Below are 12,814 nucleotides of genomic sequence, written 5' to 3'. Positions count from 1 at the left end.
GGACTCACTGCTCCTGTAGCAGTCTCAGGGCTTTGGGAGCTTGTGCAGAGCCTCCCGCGTGGAGCAAGGCAGCAGGGGGCGGCAGGGATCGCCCCCTACTGGCAGAAGCAGTAAATGCAGGGTTTTCTCGGGCTTTTTTCTTAAAAGGCCAGAGCTGGCCCAGGCGGGGCACCCATGGGGGGGGCTGAGGGAGCGAGGGGGGGCAGGGGGCTCGTGCAGAGTTCTCCATGCAATGTGGGGCAGTGGGGGGCAGCAGGGATTGCTCCCTGCCTCCCGGCAGCACCCAGTGAGTCGGGGCTTTTTTTTTAAGGACTGGGAGCTGGGGCGGGTGGGGCTGCCATTGCCAGGCTGGGAGAGCAGGTGGGGAATGGGCCTGGCCTCAATCATTCAGAGATTTATAGTAGCCACTTCGCACAGGCCTATTAGGAATGACTGTGAAAGTAAACCACTTACGCTCCATTTTCTACTGCCAGACATCATCCCAGTTCATTGAAATACATTTAAGAAATGCAATAGATTCAATGAGTTGGGTTCAAAAAAGTCGCTTAGAAAATGCTAACAATAGCATAAAATTGTAGGATAAAAATCACTTTCTTACAAATCTTGTGTGATCAGAACTAGGCCTAAACCAAAACCCTGCATCCACCCACTTATGTAATGTAGGTCTTGGCTGTAAACAATTCAAACCTGATTTCATTACGGCCTCACGTTGCTGTGTCTTTCATCTCTATCCAAATACTTCTTTAAAAATCATGATACAAGTTTAAGAATGTGAGTCAGTCATATAGAATATCTGTAGAGGCTGCAGATACTCAGCAACTCTGAGAATCAGGCTACTTGAGGACCTACATATGGATTTAGGTATAAAAATGTAGGCACTTTAAGTACGAAAACTATGTCTGTGCACATATAATTGGTATAGACATATATAATTACATCCACTTGCTTGTGTATGTGGGGGCATTTATATAGGTCATGTGAAAAATCCATTATGAACAAAATGCATTTTTATAAATTATGTTCCCTTTATCACCAAACCTAAGAAGGGTTTGAAAATAACAGATTAGTGGAGTTGAATGTGCTTAAATCATCTATTCCAACACTTTCACTGTCACAAATCTGTTATTAAATGCAGTCCAAGTAACCAGTCTTTCTTAGACTGAATGTTCTCTAACTTACCATTCCCCTCCGAGCAATCTGCTGCCATTTTATCAGAAAAGAAAAATTAAAAAAACTTGCTCAGCTTTTAATACATTTATCTTAATACAAATTAACAAACTAGAATTGTATCAGAAAATACACAGTGGGCAATCTATCAATTTTTGGATTACAATATATCTTTTGTTAGCAACTATAGATAAATCTGATAAATAACACTTTACCCTATTCTTCCTTCAAACCATGCAAAGATACATACCCTCCTTAATTCATATGTAATATAATTTATAAATAAGTTTTATTATATACATTACTGATGATGGCCCAGAAACTTGACTACTGATAAAGAGCATAGACAAAGTTCACAAATGGACTAGACAGAAGATGCTAAAAGACCTTCAGGATGCATCAGGCCAGGCCATGGCATAACACAGAGCAAGGGCTGCTCTTCCTTGCGCTGGTTGCTAATACTTCTAAGGTGCCAATGCACCAGACAGTGGATTATCTGGGGCACAGAGAATCCTTGGCTACAAACATTTTTATTCCATTAATGTCCTGTACCCCAAGTCAAAATATAAGGTAGCACAGAAGCTTTTTAAACTGCAGGCTACTTATTATCTAAAATAACATTAAGACCAACTTCTACCAGCCACATGACACAAAACAGTGAAATTACAGGAGAGTATTTAAGCTAACATATCTGACATTTGTACTAAGTTTATTTACTATATATTCATGCAGTATATACATTTATTTATACACTATGATGCTTAATAAAAACTGTATCTAAATTCTACCATTAAACAATGTGATGACAGATGAAATAGTAATGAAGAGGAAAGTGACATTAAAGTTAATATTAGAATGAAAGGACTTGAGAAAAGGAAGTCCAGTGATATCATTTAATGCACTTTTTACTTGCTAAACTACAAGAGAGTGTCAAACCTTACAATCAAATTCAAATATTGAGGGAACTTAGAATTTTAATTGAAAGCATTTAAATCATTTGACAGAGAAAATCTTTACTTGTATTTTAGCAATTGCACTGCATAAATAGTAAATATAATGTATATTAGGAAAAGCAAAAATTGCCACTGGTGAGGAATGATGTACGCTTTATCAGGTACTTCATTATCATAAGATATTTAAGTCATCATGAAACAAATGCCTACCTAAACCAATGAGTTTCTCTGCAATCACTCCTGCAGATATGTTATCACATGAATAAAAAATTTATCCATGAACAGTATAATTTATTATTTATGTTCACACATTGGTAACAACCATGCAAAATCCACATAACCACTGTACTTTGATATTATTTATGCTCATGTAAGCACTGCATACATATAGAAAGGATTATTCTTTCTATATTGCATACATATAAACATGCACATCTGAGTATGTATATGTACATTGGTACAGATTTATATATAATTATAAATACATGTATATACATATATACATACACACATTTTAGATGCACACAAGAGATGGGCCAATAAAATACTCTCAAATCCAATTTTAATTTGGTTCTGAATCCCTATGAATTTGATCCAGGGTTGGAGCTAACAATAGCTGGTGCCTTTTTTATTTTGCGATTCAGGTGTGGATGAATTGTCCTGAGAAAAGTGGGTCTTGTTACTTTTTCCACCATTCAAGATGGGGATTAATTTCTTTTTTTGAGAAATGCAAAAGTAACCCAAAACCTTCAAATTTGGTCTTGAAATGAAACCAGAGACCCTAATCTACACCTGATCTATAAGGAATTCAGAAAAAAATTACTGCCTCTTCAGCCCATTTCTAATATGTATGTTTTATAAATAAAATTATTTATATTTTTATGTATATAATATAGTGTGTGTGTGTGTGTGTGTGTGTGTGTGTGTGTGTGTGTGTGTGTGTGTGTGTGTGTGTACATGTACATGTAAACACTCACATGCATGCTTGCATACACCTTATGTATGTATGGTGATAGTCATGTGATAAACTGCATTTTGTAAGCAATTTATCTTCACTTCATCCACATTGTGCCACCCAATACATCTCCCCATCTGGAATTATACTAACATATCAAAAACTCTCAAGCAAATTCAAACAGCTGCCTTTTAAAAATAAAAAAAGAAACAGTTTTCCATAAAAACATTTCCTCCTTTGCTCCAAATATATATCCTTTTTAAAATGACACCAGGCTGAGGACCAAAGTGGGCACTATTTATACACAAACCAGTGGCAGATATAAAACCTGATATACTGATGTTCTAAATATTTGCATGGGACACACTGAAATTGTTTCTAATCCTGGAAGGGTCCAAAATATTTACTTTGAAGTCATGATGTGTTTTCAATAGGAAAGAAGTTGTATATATTTTTCAGAGATTTAAAAAAATGCATTGGTATAAATGTTTTGTTTCTTTCCGTCATCAAAAATGAGATGCAAAGTAAGTCTAGTTTACTGATGAAAGGATACAAAACCTCTGTCTCTCTAGAACATTTTAAAGATGACGTTTTGTAAAAATATGATTTATAGAGAATACAGGACTTTAAGTATGTAGGTTTTATCAATAGTACTCTTGAATTAAAATGTGCAGTTAACTTTTCAGTTTGTTGCTGAGTTTGGAAACCTTACCCAATTCATGCTAATGAAACTTTTTTATTTTTTAAGCGTGTAATTTCTCCATGTGTCTGCCAAAATGTATTTTGAAGGCATAGCCTTGGGCATGTTATAAAAACAAATAAAACAATGAATGCTCTCAATAAGGCAAATGTGCATATATAACATATTGTATAAAAAGAAAAATGGGTATATGCAGAGAATTGGTCTATCCTGCTCCATTAAGGTTGAAGGCAAAATACTGCCTGACGTCAGTGAAGAAAGATCCTTGGGCATATTTTTCACATAATATTGTACTTGCAATACTTAAAAAGCCATATTTCTGCTTTTCTGCTGATAGGGCCAACAAAAAGTGCTGTTGCTTTTTGAAGATAAGCATGAAGAAACGTACTGTGTGGAAATAAGTTATACTGAAATGATTAAATGTTTGCTAAATAAGGGAATAATTTAAGATACAGAATCTGCACTGAAAAGGTAAAATGTACAAAAGTATGTTTATCTTAAAGCAGCAATCTGGTGACATTTTCACAGCTATTTTGACAATTTATATATAAAAAGTTGATCACATTATTGAGGTTTAATGGATTTTACAATGATTATTAACTTACTTTAGACATCTTGCTCTTGCTGTCTCCTGTTAAAAATGCCAAATTGTTGATTTCATTCTGAATCACAAAATTTTGTTCTTCTCTCTTGAAGTTCTAAAACAAAAATCACTCAAAAGTTGAGCTTGAGAAGACTGTAGGAATAAATGCATCATACATAAATAGAGTACAGTGCAGGGAAAGACTGGAAAATGCCATCTTACATGTGATTTACACCACAAGATAAAAACTTCAGCTACCATTCGGAAAAGTTCAACAGAATCAGCATCTGGTTTCTTCAGCCAATTAGCTCTGAATATAAAAACAACAGAAGTTTAGAATAAGAAGTACGTGAACAGAATTACTACTACATTATTTGGCAGGCCGGTTATATTTCTTTGACCAAATTCAGAATGTAAATGAGGACCACTCATACACTTTCTAAGAAGTAATGTGGTTTCTCATTGGGCTTGTCTACATAGGGACATTCAGAAACCTTAAGATGAATCAACTAAACATATAACATCATTCTGTATACGTCAAAACGTATTAAAACCCTGTGCGATAGCTCTTATTTAGTTCTCTATAGCTTAATATACTTTAATTTATGTACATTGATTGTATTGATTCCATACTGTTAGGGGAATTGTTTAAATCCTTCCTCTTGTAGAAAAGCTATCAGTGTAAAGCCTTACCGAACCTACCGGAATTGCAGCAGAAGTGCGCTATGTGGCAATTACTTTAGTCTTGGAATTTTTCCCCATGCACACCTCTGTTACTGATTGCTATGGGGGCCCTGCTGCTTGCTGCTGATCAGCAGGGAGGTGAAAACCATAGTTTGAAATATGGCATGGTTTTTGCCTCCTGACAGAAAGTGGCAGGGCCACCAGGGGCCCTTTGACCAATCAGTGGTGGGAAGCAAAACCATGCTATATTTAAAACTGCAGTTTTTACTTCCCTGATTATCAGGTGCAAGCAATGAGTGGCAGGGCCCCTTTGCCAATCAGCGTGTGTATGTGTGGGGGGGGCATGTGGGGAAAAATTCTAAAATTAAAGGAGCCGCCACACAGTGCACTTCAGTCACAATTTTAGTAGGTCCCTAACTATAAGGGAAAACATACTTGGTTTCAAGGAAGTTGATTTGTGGCCATATGATCAGGCCTGCTGAATTAAGGTTGCACAGACAAGGGTGTTTACTAGCCACATTTATATTAAGTTCCTGAAAATTACAGTGATTCCTGATAGTGTACAACGTGATAGCCTTGGGAACAGAATTAAAATATTTTTGGCAATGCCTGGAATGAGCCTTATCCCTCAGTAAATTATTTAGAAATATACTTCACATACTATTTACCCAAATCCCAAGATGCCTCTGAATTTCAGACAACCCCCACAATAATTAGATTTTATAAGTGGAAAATGTATAATTTGTTATAATTTTCCATTTATAGAATCTAATTATTAGAGGGGCATCATAAATTAACCCCCCTCCATATCACCACTCCAGGGGGGAAAGCAATTGTGGGTGGTGAGGGCAGGCAGTAGGGGAGGTAGTAAGGTGGCAGGCAGTGGGGAGCAGACAGTTGGGGGGCCGGTGGTGGGGAGGCAGTAGCTGGAATCAAGCAGCTTGATCTCTGCCACTTGGCTTCCCCCAAATCTTGACCCTGTTTTCTGTCCCCCCCAATCACTTGCCCCCTCCCCCCCAGTGCCTGCCTGCTTGGCACTTGTCCCCTTTTACCCCTGCTACTCCCCCCCACCATGCCAGTACCCCCGGCACCTGACATCCCCTCCAGTGCCTGCTCCCTGATGCTTGTCTGCCCTTTGTCTTTGTCCTCCATCTGTCCAGCCCCCCTAACCATCTCCCTCCTGCACCATCTGCCCTTGCACCATGCTGCCCTCCTACACTTACCAACTCACTCCAGCTCATCCTTGTTAGCTCCAGGGCCTAGATAGAAGTGCCGCTGCTACAACATCTCTTACTGGGCTGGGCTGGGCTGGGGCCACAACAACCATGTGCTCTGTGCTCCAGTCTGGAGTGTGGCCAGATCCAGAGGTTAAGCGCTTGGGGGCAGAAGTGATCGGGGAAGAGACAGTGGGGGGAAACACTGACAAGAAGGGCAGAGGCAGTGAGGGGGCAAGCAGCAGCTGTGGCTTTGGTCCCAACTGAGCTGTAGTAGCTTCCTGCCCACCCCGCCTTGTACTCAAATTTAAGATGAGGGGTTCATCCCCCCTCATTTTAGATTTGAGTAAATATGGTAATTGATGAAATATTGGCTGTTTTCTACACAAATAATGTTTTTATTTTCTTTATTCCTCCTTAACTGAGTGTTCCCCAAGGACATGAAGGCAGGGATGTGTGATAGTATCTGCAAAGAGACTGAGTCCAACAAAGGTATGATAATTACTTAGTCCCTCCCATCATTTTGGAGACGCTGTTCATCAGTTATGGGCTGCTAAACTTCATTTGTTCTAAAAGCCCAACATATGCCTCCCCACTAGCCAGCATTGCTGTTAGAATACAAAGAAATATGTAAAAAAACAACAGTCCAGCTTTCTTTAAGTTAAAGGCCACAGAATAACCATGACTTCCTTCTCAGCATTCTATTAAATTCATGCACTATTTGTGAACTATATTATTTAAACATAAATTCAAAGCAAATCTATTAAATTATCTAATTATTAGGCTTCTCACCTGTTATTGTCTACATAACGTATGAGCATTGGATAGAAGGCATAGAGATCTCGGCAAAGAACTGCAAACTCATCTAGGATAAGAAGCTCTGCTTCCTGCGTGTCAGTTTTACTGTCTGCTCTCAGTTGTTCCTCCTCTATCACTATCTTTATGGCTTTCTTCTTCAGTTTCTCCAGTGTTGGAATAAAGTGAGTTTTCAGTAAATCAGGCCTAGCTTTGCTGATGATGGGCTGAGCATAAACTACACATTAAACAAACAAACAAAAAAGTGTGGCTATAATTAATGTTCAACTAATTGTTTTAAACTTATTAAGACCAATCCATTAGACTTTTTAAGATCAATGTACTTAGAGCACATAACACTTACAAACAGTCTCACAATATCATTGTGACTTGATGTTACTATGTAACTGGCAATATGAGGCTTTGTTCATTTGTGCATCTGCCCCTGGCTGGAGTGTGACAAAGTTGCTTCAAAAGTGCACTCTCCAACCAAAGATGAGGGAGGATGATAGAGGGCTTCTCTGCTTCTGCCCGCGCCCCAACAGTCAAAGCCCATGGTGACATGAACTGAGAAAACCACAGCAGAAAGACTGCCTTCAGCTAATGGCACTGCTGAAATCAGCGGGAGGCAGTGGTTGTAGGGAGGTAGTCCCTGTGTAATCAAAGGAAGGCATACTTTCCTCACCCTTGCCACCCCATATGGGCTGTACTTGACAGTGCTCATTGGCTCTTGGCAGAGGAGAGGACAGGCTCTAGAACTGGGTCTGCCATTGTGCAGCAATACAAGCTGCCTGAATGTGTACTCACTTGCTTTTCATATAGCTAAAAGCATGCATAATGCCCTACAGAAGGAATGTGGCTTCATGGTCTAAGATACATAGTTGCATAGGGAGACAGCTAGGTGCCCAGGGCACAAGGGCAGTAACATCTTCCAGTATGATAGCAATCATGTGGCTACTGGTAGCAGCCACTTTTTGTCATACCCCCTTCCCTTTTTCCTGCAGCCAAGCCATTGCTATTTGCTTTTGCCCTGTTTGCCTCACCCTAGTTTAACTCAATGGAAATATGTTCCTTCCAATGCAAAATTTGGCTGCCAAGCCAGTTATGGCCCTGAGTAAATTACACCTGTCTAATTGTATAATAATAATTTCCTATTAAAATTAACAGGAATGTTACCTTTGTATAGGGTTATTTAACCATATTGTTGTTCAGCAAGGGACTCTTCCAGCTAGTGGAGAGGTAAATAGGTTCAAATTGTCTCAAAAACATGAGAGATTTTGACCCAGAAACCAAACATTGCAAATTGGCTGCTTTAACCAGTACTCTTGAATTCAAAGGAACCACCACCACACTCTTCTGATATTGCTCTGTGCCTAAATTTGGCAGATAGAGCATCCCACCTGACCATAGGGCTTTCAGTAACTACATTAGTTTGCATATCTATTCATTATACTTCATCATGTTGCTGTGTACATACAACTTAGCTGACTATGGGATTTAGGTGCCTCAGGTTCTGAGAATTTAAATTTTGGATTTGGGAGCTTAAAAAATATACTAAAATCCTCCTTGTGAATCTAGCCCTCTAAGGTTTTCTGGCTTGCTAGGCTGTTAATCATATGACCAAAATCTAGAGACCAATTCTTCTTCTATCTATGCGTGTCCTCACATTTTTGGCCCAATAGAAGACATCACCCTAGGAAATTCTTGCCTCTCGCATAATTTCTGAACCACCATAGCTTCAACATGACTCTCACATTTTTGGTGGCAGCACAACGTAGATAAATAAAAACACTATGAAACTCTAAATTGCTTCTTCATGGATATTTATATGGCTAATCATCACCTACTCCTTTGATTTTCTCTTCTTGTTTTTAACTAACATTATTTCCCTTATATTATGTATACTTTACTATGGTAAAGTACATGGAAGTAAATGCATTAACTATTACTCCTATCATGATAGCAAAAATTCGCTATACTCTATAAAAATACTTAGTATACCTGCAATTCTCTTCATCCAAGATGCTTCATCAATTCCCAGATTGTTGTTGATGATTTTCAAAATGTTTCCCAAAATGATGCTGAGGTGCTCAGAGGTTATCATTGTACAGCAGGGCCCAGCACTTGTAGGCATACTTTCAGGTCCCTTTTCCCACCAGTAGGACAAATAGTTGCATAGCATAGGTAAAATGACCTCAATCACATGGGGCATTTCAGTATATCTTGCTCCAGACTCTGCTAAACCATTTATTTCTCTCATTAATCCATCCAGGTGAGGGATTTCTGGACACATCTCTTCTACTGTATCTGGCATACCTAAAACTTCATATGAGAGTAGAAAGTGAACAAGCCTAATTAATAAAATAAAGAGAGTATATCTGTGCTTGCAGGCATGTGAGTTCAAGAACTAAGTGTTCTGAAAATAAAGAATTAAAGGAATTTAAAAATAAGTAAATATATCTGAATATTCAGTAGTAACAATATCACTGAGGATCAAGTCTTGGTCCCTTTTTTCTGTGACTGTAGATGGATTTAGGCATTGTGAATATGACCTTCCCTTATGGCAGGCCTGATTGAGGTACTATATTAGCAGCATTTGTGATGCCCAAGGGCATCTTTGAAAACTAGATAGGACAATTTCCTCTTCCATGGCCTCTTGAAGTCAAGATGCTACTTGATCCACAGTACAGCTATTTAGGCTAGGTGCAAGATGGAGGATTTGGGCCATCCTGCTCATCTAGCATGGTATATTTTCAAAACACTGGGCAGGTATTAATGATTGCTCAACTCTCCTCTGAGCCATGTTGTCCATTTCACAAATCAGGAAATGAAGTTTTAGAGAGATGCCCAGTGAAAGAGTCTTATATACAGAATGGAAATGTTTCTAACTTGAGGTCTCAAGAGCCCCTTTACTGGATAAGCAATACTACCCTATGAAAAGACATGACTAGAGCTGGTTATGTTTCAGAAGGACAAGTCTAATGCAAGTAGAAATGCAATTTAAAGTCTGTGTAAGTGGCACAAACTGACATGTACATATTTAGGCTTTAGACACCTAAAGACTTCATGGTGAAACAGGGATTACTACATGTAACAGGGAGTTACCAACAGAGGAAAATGAGTCAACATGCCATAAGATATGTGAGCCAGTCACAATGCTAGGGACAAAGGGGTGCTAGACACCATGTGGAAAGGCTCCTATTTTGTCAATCTGACTAAAGATTCACATGGTGGGGCTCACAGTCCATCACAATTTTCCAGTCTACGAAGGCCCTAGACTCCTAATCAAGACAACTAGATCATTCCTCATGCTGATTTTTAAACAAAACTCTTTTATTTTTGTTCAAACAGATAAGTAGAAAACAAGCAAACAACTTCTGCATGCCCCTACTAGTGACAGATAATTGTGTGCTTACACAAATTATTTTGTACTATAGGTGTGCCCTTAGAGTGATCCCTGCATATTATAGGACAAAATTAATAAAAGAATCAAAACACAATGTGGTTTGAACATTTACAAATATAAGGTGAAAGGGAAGGGTGTAGCGCAGGTTCAGTTACAACACAGACAAGCCAAAAGGGCTGACAACATGAAAGTAGGAGTTAGTATTATTTAATGAACCACAGTTATTGTTCTTATTGTTAGGACTTTTTCCTTTGAAGAGCAGGAAATATTTTTTTTAAATTCAGAAATACAGTACTTACTGGCTCGCTCTCTTGCAGTTTTCGTGTTGAAGACCGAGAGTGGGTTGTAACGGTTGAGAGAAGGTTCAAGGAATGCCACTGGAATGGCTGCTGCAAGAGATGCTAAACATTCACCAAGTGCTGGGCACTGCCTGTAAATGACGGAAAATTAAGGGGACATCAGAAAAAAACCTCCAAGAAGTGCAGCACACATTAAACAGCAGTAGCAATCTTACACTGGATTTCATTTATGAACTTCTTGCTCCTTTGGGGAAGTGGGTTGGGATTCTCACAAGAACAAGTCTACCATATATGATAATGTACTATAAAGAGCAACTGGAATTTACAATTGTATGAAAACTCAGTAAATATGACCCTTCACAATAGAGGCAGAAATAATTTATTGTTAAAGAGCCTGTTGTCTTGATGAAAGGATATTTGACAATCACAAGGTTTTATCTTAACAAGTTAGATTGCAAGCAATGATTCTGAAAGATTCCAGAACAGTACAAATTTGCTGAGTGGCATGTTTATATAGCAATGATGACACATGCTCATATATAGAATCCAGCTGCGGGGAGTACATCTGCTTGGAAGAAAAAAAACTCCTAAAAAACAAAAAATTGCCAATATAGGACCAGAAAGACTTATGTTTCATTACAAGATATGCCTCACATGTTTGAAAGGCATGAGCAATGAGTAGAACACAAGCTGTAGAAAAGTGTTCCTCTGTCTTTGCTACTGTTTCCTTTATTTAATTTGACATCAGCACCACAGTCTTTCCCTTCTAGCATAGAGATGTACTAATAGCATTTCATACCTAAAAAAACTTAGTATTAGATAATAATACAAGCGTGACAAAATAACTCTCCTCAAAATTTCTATATACATACCTTTTTCTTGGTACACAAGTGAAAGGGACTCACTACAAAAAATCTTAAAGAATAAACTAATATTCATATGAATTACATTGTATCAAAAGATAAGTATCAGGAACACTCTACGTGTAGAAATGTAATCTTTTGGCCTAATCAGGTTAGAGAAAACGAATCCTGAGGTTCACTTGACATATTTTTTCCTGGGAAGGCTGCTAGCCTTCTGCAGGTTGATTACAGATATTAAATCTATACTGGATGAAATAGATTACATATTATCATTCAGTGCATAACGTTTTGGTAACTGTCAAATTTAACAAATGAAACCCTAACACAATACAAGTAAACCAAAGATGCAGCTTCTTGAACAATGGCAGATACTGGGAGAAGAAAATACACTTAGTATTAACATATATTTACTAAGATCTTGTTGCCTGAATAAATAATTTATAAATACAATTAAATGAATAGTGAGCTGGTGGTGCAAAAATAAAATTAATTAAAAGTAACATGACAATCATTTGAAATGACCAGGCATATGGCTTTTTTTGTACCAAGGCCAAGAATCTGGTTTCCAAGAGAGCCATGTAAAATCAAGCTTAAAAGGTGAACAATAATCTTTCCTGGAAACTGTCCAGAGTCAAAACAAAGCTGTGATATGTTTAATTATAAAGCATGAAAACTCTATTTAGAATTTGTACAAGAATGCTTTAATGATCAATGTTCTTTCATTAGTTAGATGTTCTTATTTTGATTTGCTCTTCTGATACATGGTGCAAATGTCTGTAACACAAGGAGCCCACATCATTCCATTTTTTAGATTCACCTTCTAGCTGCATATGGACCATGAACTGTACATAAAGATAAGCATAAGTATGTAAAGAAACCATACTGAGGCATACAAATACAGGTAAGGTTGAGTCACTTTGTAGGTGGAGTCTATAGTGTTCAACGATAACCAACAAATTCAACTAGTGGCTGCCTACAACCTTATCAGGGGCCAGCAGCAGGGACTCGGGGAAAGTCTGTTCACCAGGGCCCCCCTTGGAGTCACCAGAAACAATGGCCACAAGCTGAGGGAGGATAGATTTAGGTTAGATCCTAGGAAGAACTACTTCACTGTAAGGGTGGCCAGAGCCTGGAATAGGCTTCCCAGAGAGGTGGTACTCTCACCTTCCCTGGAAATCTTCAAGAGGAGACTGGA

The 12,814-nt window shown here is 38.3% G+C and overlaps 1 protein-coding gene across 1 annotated transcript in view; it reads right to left on the bottom strand.

The window, feature by feature from the left end:
* Window positions 1–12,814, bottom strand: part of RYR3 (ryanodine receptor 3) — a 666,405-nt gene that overhangs the window by 107,838 nt on the left and 545,753 nt on the right. The window contains exons 65-69 of the mRNA XM_019518966.1: window positions 10,757–10,887; window positions 9,053–9,373; window positions 7,049–7,289; window positions 4,581–4,668; window positions 4,381–4,473 (exon numbers count right to left, since the gene is read on the bottom strand). Coding sequence (XP_019374511.1) covers window positions 4,381–4,473; window positions 4,581–4,668; window positions 7,049–7,289; window positions 9,053–9,373; window positions 10,757–10,887 — 874 coding nt within the window. The remainder of the gene's footprint in view (window positions 1–4,380; window positions 4,474–4,580; window positions 4,669–7,048; window positions 7,290–9,052; window positions 9,374–10,756; window positions 10,888–12,814) is intronic.

Source organism: Gavialis gangeticus, unplaced genomic scaffold (genome assembly GCF_001723915.1).
Source record: "Gavialis gangeticus isolate Ggan-Ray unplaced genomic scaffold, GavGan_comp1, whole genome shotgun sequence".
NCBI classification, from domain to species: domain Eukaryota; kingdom Metazoa; phylum Chordata; order Crocodylia; family Gavialidae; genus Gavialis; species Gavialis gangeticus.
The sequence above is the reverse complement of the archived record's forward strand: the minus strand, read 5'-3'. Positions and strand labels throughout refer to the sequence as shown.